The following is a 13,947-nucleotide window of genomic DNA, read 5'->3' on the forward strand; positions in this document are numbered from 1 at the left end:
CTGGCCCAAGGTCACCGGCAGGCTTCATGTGGAGGAGTAGGGAATTGAACCCGGTTCTCCAGATTATTATTCAGCCCTTGTTGCAGATCAGGGGTTGATCTCGAGATGCTTGGTGTAGTGGTTAAGAGCGGTGGTTTGGAGCAGTGGACTCTGATATTGAGAACTGGGTTTGATTCCCCACTCCTCCACATGAGCGGCGGAGGCTAATCTGGTGAACTGAGTTGGTTTCCCCACTCCTTAGGCTAGTCACAGCTCTCTTAGAGCTCTCTCAGCCCCACCCACCTCACAGGGTGTCTGTTGTGGGGAAGGGAAGGTGACTGTAAGCTGGTTTGATTCTTCCTTAAGTGGTAGAGACAGTCGGCATATAAAAACCAACTCTTCTTCCTAAAAGGAATTCTCAAAACCGATAGTGCTTCTTTGCATCCTCAGTGCCAAATGCAGATAGCATGTACATGTTATGAAGGGGCAGTGTGGGGTCTTGTACCCCCTCTTTCTACCCCACCCCCAAAGGTTCTCGTAGCAATCTTTGTTTTGCTTTGCAGACTTGGCTACTGAAATGTCCACCTGGGATGGGGTGATCGTGACTCCTTCGGAGAAGGCCTACGAGAAACCGCCGGAGAAAAAGGAGGGGGAAGAGGAGGAGGAGAATCAGGAAGAACCCCCTGCCGGGGAGGAAGAAGAGAGCATGGAGACCCAGGAGTGACTTGCCAGGTATGACGCCAGAGGCAGGGGTGCCTCGAAGGCCTCTGCAGTTGTGGGTTTTCTTTTCCCAGGGTTGGGTGGAGAAGGTAAGATGCTGTAATAGAAAAACATTTATTCAAAGGCGCTTATATCAGGGTTAAAAACATTTTAAAAATGATAAAACAAGGCACAATGGCAACTCATAAGGTTGACAGACTTAAACCACACACCATAGGCATTTTGACCTACAGGCCTAATGCACACACAAGTAATATACAAATGTATCACCATATATCGATAGATAACTTTATACAAGCCCAGGCATGTGTATAGGATGTCTGAGAAAAATAAAAGATGGCGGCAAATTAGTTTCAATTCAATATAAGCCAGTTGTATGATTCTTAATAGAGATGTTTAGGATTACTTACATAATAAATTTCAAATTAGAAATCCCTCTAGGTAGAATACCTTTAAGTTGTTCTACACTGTAAAACAAGGTCATACTATAGGTCGGCATATATACTTCAGTATTAATCTATGACCATTTATATATTAAATGTACCAATGTATGATCTACATACCTGGGCTGTATTGGTTTCTCATACAGAATCTATATGGTGTTTTTTTGTGTTTTTTTATGAAAACCAATAAAAAATTTTATAAAATAAAAAAAGAATCTATATTGTGTGTATCTGTATATGGTTTAATCATTTTTAATGTTTTTAACCCTGATATAAGCGCCTTAAAATAAAAATATTTTTCTATTTTATCATCTTACCTTCTCCACTCAACCTTGGGTATCCAGCTTTCAATTTTTTCAGGTTGGGTTTCTTCCCCCACCCATCGGTTTTCTTTTCCCACCAGCTCGCTAATATCACTCATTCCTTTACTTTGCATTTCTCAGTCTCTGGCTGGCCTGCTCATTCCACCAATGTGGTCCCTCCCCCCCCCCCGCCCGGTCCTCCTTTTTTCTAGGCTAACTTAATCTTTGCCCCCCACCCCAAAGAACTGACAGCCAGGGACAAAATCCGAGGATCTCTCCTTAGCATTTGCAAATGGCTGGGGCAGTTCCTAATTCAGGCTTGGCCAGCCTAGGATAGTGGAGGGCTGGTGCTGCCCCGATGGCTTCAATGGGGGCTCTGTTCACTGATGTGGGAACAAGGCGGGGGGCCAGAGAAGCGGTTTCAAAGGCTGTCCGCTTCTGTCTTGCAGCTTGATTTCGTCTCGCCCGGCACGGATGGCTGAACCGGTTTGAAGCCGCAGTGCAGGACCAAGCCCGTGTCCTTTCCAATTGTTTAATTGTGTTGTTTTATAGCTCTTTGCCATTAAAAAAAGTTTCCCCCCTCCTTTTAAGTGCTGCTGTCTTGACTGTCTGTGGCTCACTGCGGCGTCATGATTTATTCAGAGCCTCCTTGAAAAAGGCAAATTCCACGCTGGCCATAATTAGACGAGGAATAGAGAATAAAACTGCTGCTACCATACTGCCTTTGTACAAATCTATGGTGAGACCACGTTTGGAATACTGCATTCAGTTCGGTCACCACACCTAAGAAAGGATACTGCAGAGCTTGAAGGTACAGAAAAGAGCAACCAAAATGATCAGGGGGCTAGAGCAACTGCCCTATGAAGAGCAGTTTAAATGCTTAGGGCAGTTTAGCTTAGAAAGAAGGCGGTTAAGGGGAGACATGATAGAGGTTGATAAAATCATGCATGGTATGGAGAGTGGTCAGGGAGCTTTTCTCCCTCATAATACAAGAATGCAGGGTCATCTGCTGAAGCTGGAGGGTGAGAGATTCAAAACAAATAAAAGGAAGTATTTCTTCACACAACACACAGTTTTGGAACTCCCTACCCCAGGATGTGGAGATGGCTGCCAACTTGGAAGGTTTTAAGAGGGGAGGGGACATGTTCCTGGAGGAGAAGGCCGTCCATAGCTGCTAGTCAAAACGAATACTAGTCATGTTGCATCCCTATTCTCTCTAGGATCAGAGGAGCATGCCTGTTATGTCAGGTGCCTTGGAACACAGGCAGGACAATGCTGCTGCAGTCTTGTGGGCTTCCTGGAGGCACCTGGTCGGCCACTGTGTAAACAGACTGCGGAACTTGATGGACCTTGGTCTGATCCAGCATGGCTTTTCTTATGTTCTTATGTAAGGGAATTAATAAGTAGAGGTGTGTGTATGGACACCCTAATAGTGATTAAAGGAGGAAACTGGTCACTAGTTTCCTCCCTTCTGGAGCTTTGTTCTCTGCCTACTTCCTTTCTGCCATTATAAATGCAACAAGTGGGGTGGGGGCTATAAAACTCACGAGGGGGAATCCTCCCCCCCCATCCCCAAGCCCAACATGACTTCAAAGCCCATCACTCACACTGGAGCCTGGCCACATCAGGGGCAGTGTATGGCAGCCACTCCGAGCCTGGAGCAGTTCCTGGTGCCCGCTGCTACTGTGGCCTGGAGCAGAACCCACCACCAGGCCCCACTGCAGCTCACAATGGCCCCCACAGAATCAAGTTAAGTTTGTTGTCTGTGCATGCTTAGATAACACTTTTTAAAAATATTGTGGATTTGAACCCTTGATGTATTTACATGAGAACATAAGGCCATGCTGGATCAGATCAAGGCCAGCAGTCTGTTCACACAGTGGCCAACCAGGTGCCTCTAGGAAACCCACAAACAAGATGACTGCAGCAGCATTGTCCTGCCTGAGTTCCACAGCACCCAATATAATAGGCATGCTCCTCTGATCCTGGAGAGAATAGGGATGCATCATGACTAGTATCCATTTTGACTAGTAGTGATGCATAGCCCTCTCCTCCACGAATGTGTCCACTGCCCGCTTCAAGCCTTCCAAGTTGGCAGTCATCACCACATACTGGGACAGGGAGTTCCACAATTGAACTATGTGGTGTGTTTTTTTAGCATTTCAGATTTTTCTGAAAACCTGGGGTGTCTGCTCAAGATTGCAGAAAAATCTGTTTAGCATCAACGTGGCCCCAGTCTGCGGATTTAGATATCCACAGATGGAGGCCAGACTTCACTGTAAGATATGCGGTTACTATCAACAAGAAGCAGCTTACAGAATCAAACCGATGGCTGAGCCTCTTGTGGCAGGGAAGTGGAAAGCCTCACTGTCCGCTGCGTGGAAAAGAAAAAAATAGATCTTGCAGGGTTTAGCAGTGATATTTTATTGCGCCAGCATTAAGCATTCCTCTTCGTACTGTCCAGAGCCATAACTATACCAACTGCACTTGGCTGTGTGGCTCATGAAAAAGCGCCACTAACGTTGCCTCTCCCAACATGCGAGAGGAAAGGGGCTCTGGGTAAATCCGTTGGTCACTGTGTGTGGACCCCTGGCCCGGTGCTGTCTCCACATTAACCCCCAGCTCCATGTGCTCCAGTTTGCTCTCAAGCCGGTTAGCACCCGTGAGCAAGAAAGCCGAGGTCCCCAAAACAGCAGGCGGCATCTCTCCCATTTCGTCAGAAGCAGCGCCCGCGTTTGGTCCTCACTTGCTGGGGGAACCTTGTGGGTAGCTCCCGCTCGCTTCGAGCATGGCCTTCCTGCGGGCGGTCTCCTTGGCCACGCTGTGGTTGAGTCTTCTCAGACGTTCCTGCAGAGATCAGCAACAAAATGTATCTCACAGAGCCAGCATGGTGTAGTGGTTAAGAGCGGCGGGCTCTAATCTGGTGATCCAGGTTGGTTTCCCCACTCCTACACATGAGCGGCAGACTCTAATCTGGAGAATTGGGTTTGATTCCCCACTCTTCCACGAGTGGCGGACCCTAATCTGGAGAACCGGGTTTGATTCCCCACTCCTCCACATGAGCAGCAGATGCTAATCTTGTGAGCTGTGTTTATTTCCCCACTCTTCCACATGAAGCCAGCTGGGTGACCTTGGGGCTAGTCACAGCTCTCTTAGAGCTCTCTCAGCCCTACCTACCTCACGGTGTCTGTTGGGAGGGGAAGGTGATTGTAAGCTAGTTGGTTACTTCCTTAAGTGGTAGAGAAAGTTGGCATATAAAAATCAACTCTTCACTGGAAACAGGAAGAGGCAGAACCCACTTCTGAGCACTCCCAGATTAGCCCTCTGCTGCTCTTAATTGCCCCTCTCCCCCTCAAGGTATTTAAGAGATGCTCCAGACAAGTACTTAAGCAGCTGGAAGGCTGGGTGCAGCTCCTGGGCCCACCTCTGGACTAAAGTGATTCCAACAAAAAGAGCAAGTGTCCAGTGGCACCTTAAAAGACTAACAAAACTTCTGGCAGGGTATGAGCTTTCGTGAGTCACTGCTCACTTCTTCAGCTACAGCTAGAATCTAAAGCGACTGCCGTTGTCATTGGGATGGGGGCCCACCTGTCTCTCACCTGTGCGTTCTGCAAGATATTGTTAACCAGGACGACTCTCCGGCGGGCGTTGAGCAATTTCTTGACGTAAGGGTCCAGGTCGAGGGCTACTTTTTGATCCTCATTGATCCGGCAGAGCTCTGTATGCCAGGACAGAAAACAAAAACAGTTGGCTCTGCTTCCTCCTGGGGCTGAGGGCTGGACAAGTTCAATTCCTGCCCACCAACTCTGCACACCGTAGGTAACGCCAGGGAGCCAGCAACAGGGGGATCGGATGGGTTTTGGAACTACCCTTCTGTGCTCAAAAGTGGCCCAGCTAAATAGGGGCTGGGGTTGATCCAGCTGCTTCAATTCAATTCAGTTATAGTCAAAGACTAGCAAAATCTGATATAATACCCCGAAAACGTGTTAAAACTATCAGATGTTATTATAATAAAATGATAACTCCTGATCTAAAGATAAACCCCTGATACATGGCTACTAAGTGCTACTCCGTTACAGACATAAAAATATCCACATACATACCTATATATTTATAATTTATATGTGCATACTGGATATTAACAAAAATTAATTTAAATACATGTAAATCTCTATACAGGGAGTGCAATCAATAAAAAGATGAATTTAACAATAATACTTAGGCTGCCTTCTCCTGCCTTGTTAGACATGCCAACCCACCAAATTTTGCCACCTTAAGGGTAGTGTCATTAAAGCAGTTGGCAAGAAGAAGGGCAGCATAAAAAGAATTTGGTCTGCCTGGGTGGTAGCGCAGTATTGGACGAATATACCCTGGTACGGATCTCCTGGTAAAAACAACAGTCTAACAGGACATGTTCAATCATTTCTATCATGCCTGACAGGGGCAAGAGGGGCTGTGCATGAGAAGTGCGCACATATGCCTTATACTGAGACAATCATTCCATCAAGTCCAGTATTGTCTGCTCAGGCTGGGAGCGGATCTCTCTCGTGTCATCTCCTACCTGGGCCTCTTAACTGGGGATGCCGGGGATTGAACCAGGGACCTTCTGCGTGCCAAGCAGAGGTTCTTCCACTGAGCCACAGCTCCTACTCTGCCTGGGTGGGTAATGCAAAACTTAATCCCATGGGAGTTCCTGCAAGACTAGTCCCGGCAGTGCCCATGAGAAAGATGCTGCTACTACCTAGGCAGACAGAGAAAGGAGGAATGTCCTTTACAAACATCACTGTAAGTCCCCACACAGCCCCTTTCCTTCTTACCTGTGGCAAGGCTATCAATGTGTTCTCGTAGCTCCACTTGACTCTCCCTGTCAGAGAGGAATTGGGGAGGGGAGAAGAGGGAGAAAGAGAAGATGCGCATTAGAAGACCTCACACAATCACAGCTAGTAGCCCACAAGAAAAGGTTTGGTAGCTTTCAACTGACGGCCACAAAAATCCTAAATATATCAAATAATACTGATGCACAAAGCTTGTGAGTGGAGGCAGGAGCTTATCAGGTATCAAGAGCATGCTAAACACAGCTGACTAAACTGCTATTTATAGAGCCAGCCAGCGTGGTGTAGTGGTTAAGAGCGGAGGTTTGGAGCGGCGGACTCTGAACTGCAGAACCGGGTTTGATTCCCCACTCCTACACCTGAGTGGCGGAGGCTAATCTGGTGAACCGAGTTGGTTTCTGCATTCCTACCCATGAAGCCAGCTGGGTGACCTTGGGCTAGTCACCGCTCTCTTAGAGCTCTCTCAGCCCTACCTACCTCACAGGGTGTCTGTTGTGGGGAGGGGAAGGCAATTGTAAGCCGGTTTGATTCTTCCTTAAGTGGTAGAGAAAGTTGGCATAGAAAAACCAACTCTTCTTCTATTTTCCCTCCTGGAACAGGGACTTTTGTTCTAAAGTCTCTCATCCCCCCGCCCTTCAGTCTCCAGGTGTGTTTCTGCCTAGCAAGCAGCTTTTAGAGATCATATGGGTTATGGAATTGTAAAACACTTTATGGCCAGGAAAAGGAGGGCATGTTTCCCCTGCTTGATCTGCAGCTGTTAAGCATACCAAAGGCAAAGTTTAAGAGCTGGTTTGGTACGGGGGCTGCAGCGGCAGACTACAATCCGGGGGGGAGGCGGCGGGGTTTTTTTTTCATAATCCCCACACTGCCCTGAAGCTCCCATGGTGATAACACACATGAACACATGAAGCTGCCTTATACTGAATCAGACCTTCCGTCCATCAAAGTCAGTATTGTCTACTCAGATCAGCAGCGGCTCTCAGGCAGAGGTCTTTCACGTCACCTACTTGCCTAGACCCTATTAACTGGAGATGCCGGGGTTTGAACCTGGGACCTTCTGCATGCCAAGCAGAGCCTCTACCATTGAGTCACGGCCCCTCCCTAATCTCCAGCTAGTTGCTTTCTCTTAGCCTTGTCTATCGGAGGGGGCGTTGTGAAGGCTAAACAGAGAAAGGAGAGCTGTCCATGCCACCCTGCACTTCTTGGAGGAAAGGTGAGATGAAAATGGTTGCATGTTGGAAAGCGAGAGTAGGGGAAAAGGTCTTTCTCTCTCTGTCCCCCAGATAAGTTGTGGGATGCTCCACCTGGTGGATTCCTGCCTGTCAAGCAGCTGCTGAAGGCATACAGGACGTCCAGCTGTTTAAAATAGCCCAGTGTTTAAAATAGAGAAGAGGGAGTGGGTTGGTGAGGGTCCTCTGGTGTTAAGGTCAAATGGGGGAGGGATGCCACCCTTCTCTTCTTGGAGGAAGGGTGGGAGGAAAATATTTGCATTTTGGATAGTGACAGTTTGGGAAAAGGTCTCTCTGTCTCCCAGATAAGTTGTGCAATGCTCCACCTGGTGGGTTCCTGCCTGCCAAGCAGCTGCTGAAGGCATACAGGACGCCCAGCTGTTTAAAATAGCGTATGGCCAGGGAAGAGGGAGTGGGTTGGTGAGGGTCCTCTGGTGTTAAGGTCAAATGGGGGGGGGATGCCACCCTTCTCTTCTTGGAGGAAGGGTGGGAGGAAAATATTTGCATTTTGGATAGTTTGGAAAAAGGTCTCTCTGTCTCTCAGATAAGTTGTGCAATGCTCCACCTGGTGGGTTCCTGCCTGTCAAGCAGCTGCTGAAGGCATACAGGACGCCCAGCTGTTTAAAACAGCGCATGGCCAGGGTTGGTGAGCGTCCACTGGAGGGGTGTTAAGGCCCAATGCGGGAGGGACGCTCCCGCCAACTGTGGATGGGGCAACACCAAGGCCCGTCCCCAGATGAGGCGGAAGCTCCCCCGGTGGGGTCCCCGCCTGAGCAGCTACACCTGACGGACTCCCGCCTGCTTGGCCCACCTGACCGCATGGACGTGGGTGTCCAGCTGCCGCACGGCCGGGCGCAGGAACTCGAGGAGCCCTTCGGCGAAGAGGTCCCTGGCTGCGGGGCCCACCGGGGTCCCCGGGCCCGAAGGAGCCGCCAGGCCGGCCGCCGCCGCCATCGCTTGGCCTGACTGGCCGCAAAGCCTGCCGGGACTTTGGTCAAGGCCGAGCGAGAGCCGGGAAAGTCGCCGCGGGGCTGCAGAGTCCGGCTTGGGACTCGGACTTCCGGGAGGGGGTGCTGGAAGACCGCCTCTTCCTTTTTCCGGGCTCAGGGCGGCGCCGCTCTGGGCGCGGCGCGTTCTCTATGGTGGAACCCTCGCCTATTTTGTTCCGGGATGGGGAGCCGGTCGCAAGGCGGGCCGGAAGTTCCGAGCATCGCGGTGACGCGTCGCTTTAGCCCTTTTTGCGTCTCTATGATGAAGCCTCCTGGGGAAGGGAAGGGATTCCTGCCGGAAGCCGCTGCGCACGGGTTGCTGGGACATGTAGTCCTTTCTTTGGTGCCAGACTTTGTATGGGTGGGGTTTTAAGAAGTTTTTTTTTTTAACCACTTTTTTTAAATTAAGGGCTGCAACCTTTATTAAGCAGGTTACCAGTTGTAATTTGTGCATCGTATTTACTCAGATGCAAGTAGGGTTGCCAGGAGGTTTTGGGGCGGAGCCTTAGGAGGGCTGGGTTTGGGGAAGGGAGGGACTTCAATGCCATAGAGTCCAATGGCCAAAGCGGCCCTTTTCTCCAGGGGAACTGATCTCTGTCGGCTGGGGATCAGTTGCAATAGCAGGAGATCTCCAGTTAGTACCTGGAGATTGGCAACCGTAGATGCAAGTGTAACCCTGCCAATATTGTGGGCTTTAGGACCCAGGGGGCTCACTGAGCAGCATTCATTGAGAATGTAAAGGGAAGAAACAACCCTGCATTTAGACTTTTAAGTTATGGACTTTTCTTTCTTTCCTTGTTATTGCACTTGGTGTTTTTTGTTTTTATAATTTTTTATAACATTAAACAAAACAAACAGAAACAAACGAATACAATAATAATAAAAATAAAATAAATAAAAATAAAATACAAGAGTATCAATTATATGCTCTTATTAATACATTCATAGTTACAAAATTATAACGTTCAAAAGACAAAGAATACCCTTTTGACCCTCCACCCACCTTAAAAAGTGACCCATCACCAGACTTCCGAAGAAGTGTCTTAACGGTTTTAAAAATTTCCATTAACAATATAATAATAAAACTTGTTTCTATAACTCACTAACTAAAATAGTAAAATCCATTTTTGCCAGTTTATCCCAATATGTGACGGCTTTTGCTCAAGTTTTTTTTGAATTTGAACAACTTGGTGTTGTTTACCAATGTACAGAGTGCCCTTCCTGAAGGGCACTGGAGATTTTTATTTTAATATATATAATTTAAAATTTGGGAAATCCAGGCTGTCCACTACTGTGTCTCTCTTGTATTGCTAATATGAGGTTGGGAAAATTCTTGCAAAAGAAAATTGATGGATGGGAAGAGGTCATTTGTCTACCAGTTTTCCCAGTTTTCCCTTGTACATGCCCTATCCCCTGGCCATTTCATTTTTCCTCCAGCCGGGCTCCTGGCAGTAAGCTTTCCAGAAGGAAACTCCATTGAGGAATGTCTGAAAAGGGGGATCTAGTGGCTATATGAGTTGCTAGGCACTGAAGATTTTGTGTACTGTGTTTGTGATTGTTTGGTTACTTGAAGTTGCATAGGTTGGGCTGTTATATTAAATTGGTTCTTGTAGGTTATCTGGGCTGTGTAACCGTGGTCTTGGAATTTTCTTTCCTGACGTTTCGCCAGCAGCTGTGGCCGGCATCTTCAGAGTAGTAACACTGAAGGACAGTGTCTCTCAGTGTCAAGGGTGTAGGAACAGTAATATATAGTCAGAAAGGGGTTGGGTTTGAGCTGAGTCATTGTCCTGCAAAAGTAATGTAAACTTTAACAGGAAAGAAGAGAGTTTAAGAATGAATAAGGCTTGGCTTGCTGTCCTAAAAACCTCCAGACTAACAAAGACTACAGTCCACAATAGCCATGCAGATTAGCTTTGGATTTCACACATTAACAGATCACTTCAGGATACAATGGTTCCATATTAACATACCACACCCTCATTAGCACATTATCTTGATACTTACAGGACAATGATTAACACATTACTTTTGCAGGACAATGACTCAGCTCAAACCCAACCCCTTTCTGACTATATATTACTCTTCCTACACCCTTGACACTGAGAGACACTGTCCTTCAGTGTTACTACTCTGAAGATGCCTGCCACAGTTGCTGGCGAAACGTCAGGAAAGAAAATTCCAAGACCACGGTTACACAGCCCGGATAACCTACAAGAACCAATGAACTCTGACCGTGAAAGCCTTCGACAATATTTTGTTATATTAAATGTTTTGCTATTCTCTTGTAGGCAATTTCACATCTGTCCACAAGGAGTGCTGTCATTTTATTGAATTTAGAACCCCCCCCCCCTTAATCCTCTAGTAGGGAGTTGTGTCACCGGGGTTGCACAGGGTTACACAAGGTCAATGAATTGGCTGCCTGCATGCACACTTTGTAGGGTTGCCAGCTCTGGGTTGGGGGACTTAGGGATGGGGCCTATGGAGGGTGGGATTTGGGGTGCTATGCAGCACACCCCCATGGGTCAATGGCTGATGGGGGACTGGCTGTTGGGTGAGGGGCAGTCCACAGGGTGGGCTTCCTGATACCTGATGTGGCGTTATGGGACAAAATGTGTTGGTGGTGATAGGATTTAAGAGGTCTGTGGCGGGCAGCAAATGCCCACATTGGGTGTGTGTGTGTGTGTGCAGAAAGATCAGGAGGGCAAGTGGCATGGATCGCAAGGCAAGGCAAGCCCAGAGCAAAGGTTGCCAATTCTTTGCCCCTTGTGGGGCTCCTGTGCATATTTAAACTTAAATAATGTAAAAAAGTGGGGAACTGAAACCAGCAATCAACTCAAAACACAGAGAAAGGGGGGGGGAAGTTGAGAAAAAAATAATAAATAGCCTAATTCATAGGGTTGCCAGGCCCCCTGAGGAGGGCGGGGTTTGGGGAGGGACTTCAATGCCATAGAGTCCAATAGCCAAAGCGTCTGAGATCTCCAGCTAGTACCTGGAGGTTGGCAACCCTACTAATACACAAGATATTAAAAGACTAGACATGTTAAAAGTTAGTGTTTTTAAGTTTTAATTATTGTGCTCTCTGCATTTTTCAGACCGTTACAAACAAGCGTCCGATGGAACACAAGCTGGGCCCAAGTTTTAATGAGTCTTTCACAGTTTTTTGGATTGGCATGTGGGTGTATAAATAGGGTTAGGGTTGCCAACCTCCAGGTATTAGCTGGAGATCTCCTGCTATTACAACTGATCTCCAGCCAATCGAGATCAGTTCCCCTGGAGAAAAGGGTTGCTTTCGCAATTGGACTCTATGGCATTGAAGTCCCTCCCCAAACCCCGCCCTCCTCAGGCTCCGCCCCAAAAACCTCCCATCAGTGGTGAAGAGGGACCTGGCAACCCTAAATAGGGGTGATGTATTCTGAAAGAATCCCCCTTAATTGTTCATTACCACAGGCTGCAGATTCATTAAATTTGTGTTATAACACTATGGGCTGCAATCCTAAAACCACTTTCCTGAGAGTAAGCCCCATGGAGTTACTTGGACTTACTTCCAAGAAGCCCTGTTTAGGATTGCTCGTTTTCCTGTCATTATTCAGCCGACCGCTGATGAAAACACTGCTGTAGAACTATGTCTGGTTGTGAGCTGGAAGCTGGCGCATTCGTCTTATACATGTGTGTGGTGTTTGGGGTTACACTGAAGCTTTATATTCGTATGTACATTACAGGAAACAATCTAGACCCAAAATAATTTATTTTATTTTTTATTTCGTTTACAAAATTTATATCCTGGCTTTCTGCCCATCGTGGCAGCTAGCCAATTGAAACATACCTGGTACCCAAAAAACCCGCACATTTTAAAACTAATAAAATCACTCCCCCATCACATTAGTCGTTAGTTGGCTCTGTTCATATCATGTGTATTAGACTATTTTATGATTCCCCCCGCTCAACTTTTTTGGTTTCTTGCCTTTGACAGGTAGAAATGCAATCGGGCACATTTCTCCCCCCACCCCACCATGAATTAGCGATAGTGGCAGAAATTTTCTCCTCGGGGCGGACTGGCCACTTTGGCAAATGGGGAGGATTGCCAACCTCCAGGTACTTGATATGAAAACTTGGTAAAGATCATAATAGGTTGTTTTTGCTGGAACACAAGCCCTGGAGGTTGGCAACCACAGAATTTCAGTCCAGGATAGCCCTTGAGATTGGCAAGCACTCTTTCCTCTAGGCAATTCCTGGAGGGTGGCAACAGAGAATTTTTCTCTCCAGGCCAGCCCTGGAGGTTGGGAACTGGAATTCCCCACCTCAGGTTCGTCCAGGAGGGTAGTAACCACAGAACTTGTAACTTTGATATTGAAACTTGATTAAGATTATAATAGGTTGTTTTTGCGAGAACACAAAACCTCCAGGTACTAGCTGGAGATCTCCCGCTATTACAACTGATCTCCAGCCGACAGACATCAGTTGCCCTGGAGAAAATAGCCGCTTTGGCCATTAGACCCTATGGCATTGAAGTCCCTCCCCTCCCCAAACCCTGCCTTCCTCAGGCTCCGCCCAGAAAATCTCCAGGTATTTCCCAACCTGGAGCTGGCAACCCTATGTGCCCGGTCTGCTGAATAGGCAGGCAGTCTTTTCCTTCCTCCTTCCTTTGGGTGGGTATTGCTGAGGGCAGGGCCCTTTTCCTTCCCAGTCCACCTCTGCTTCCCTTGATGAATTTTTGCTTGTTAAGACTCCTGCTTTTTTTTTTTTTTTTAAAGGTTAGTAACCATATTTCACCCTCTTCTGTCTTGCAGGCTGTAGGACAAGCAAAAAATCACGGAAGGGTATATCCTTTTGTTCGGAGGAAAAGGCTGCACCTGTTGAATCTCTGCCTGTCAACTAGGGTTGCCGGGTCCTCCCAGGCCACCAGCGGGGGATGGGCGAGTAGGGTTGCCAGATCCAGGTTGGGAAACTCCTGGAGATTTGGGGATGGAGCCAGGGGAGGTAAAGGACCTCAGTGGGATACAATGCCATAGAGACCACCCTCCAGCACATCCATTTTCGCCAGAGGAACTGATCTCTATACTCTTGAGATGAGGTAGACATAATTGTGTCACTAGCCTACAGCAGAGTTGCCAGCTCTGGGTTGGGAAATACCTGGAGATTTGGGGGAGTCTGAGGAGGGCGGGGTTTGGAGAGGGGAGGGACTTCGGTGCCATAGAGTCCAATTGCCAATGCGACCATTTTCTCCAGGGGAGCTGATCTCTATCGGCTGGAGATCAGTTGTAATAGCAGATCTCCAGCTGCTACCTGGAGGTTGGCAACCTTAAGGGGGACTGATCTCTGTCGCCTGGAGATCAGTTGTAATTAGGGTTTCCAGCTCCGGGTTGGGAGATTTTTGGGGTGGAGTCTGAAAAGGGTGGGGTTTGGGGAGGGACCTCAATGCCATGGAGTCCAGTTGCCATTTTCTCCTGGGGAAC

At 47.8% G+C, this 13,947-nt stretch overlaps 2 protein-coding genes across 3 annotated transcripts in view; one reads left to right on the forward strand and one right to left on the reverse strand.

Moving 5' to 3' along the window:
• ILF2 (interleukin enhancer binding factor 2) overlaps positions 1-13,947 on the forward strand; it is a 103,667-nt gene that overhangs the window by 18,631 nt on the left and 71,089 nt on the right. The window contains exons 14-15 of one of the 2 annotated variants that reach the window (XM_056853760.1): positions 543-711; positions 1,894-1,923. In XM_056853760.1, the coding sequence (XP_056709738.1) occupies positions 543-703 (161 nt within the window). In that variant the 3' untranslated portion in view covers positions 704-711; positions 1,894-1,923. Of the gene's footprint in view, positions 1-542; positions 712-1,893; positions 1,924-13,947 lie in introns of those variants that run through there. The other variant, XM_056853761.1, reaches the window with a different exon arrangement.
• SNAPIN (SNAP associated protein) lies at positions 4,169-8,464 on the reverse strand. The gene is made up of 4 exons (XM_056853765.1): positions 8,317-8,464; positions 6,262-6,308; positions 5,044-5,162; positions 4,169-4,291 (listed from the first exon to the last, which is right to left on the reverse strand). Exons 1-4 carry the CDS (start codon positions 8,457-8,459, stop codon positions 4,187-4,189), a joined length of 414 nt encoding a protein of 137 aa, XP_056709743.1. The 5' UTR covers positions 8,460-8,464; the 3' UTR covers positions 4,169-4,186.

The sequence above is a fragment of the Euleptes europaea genome, chromosome 7 (assembly GCF_029931775.1).
Source record: "Euleptes europaea isolate rEulEur1 chromosome 7, rEulEur1.hap1, whole genome shotgun sequence".
Lineage (NCBI taxonomy): Eukaryota > Metazoa > Chordata > Lepidosauria > Squamata > Sphaerodactylidae > Euleptes > Euleptes europaea.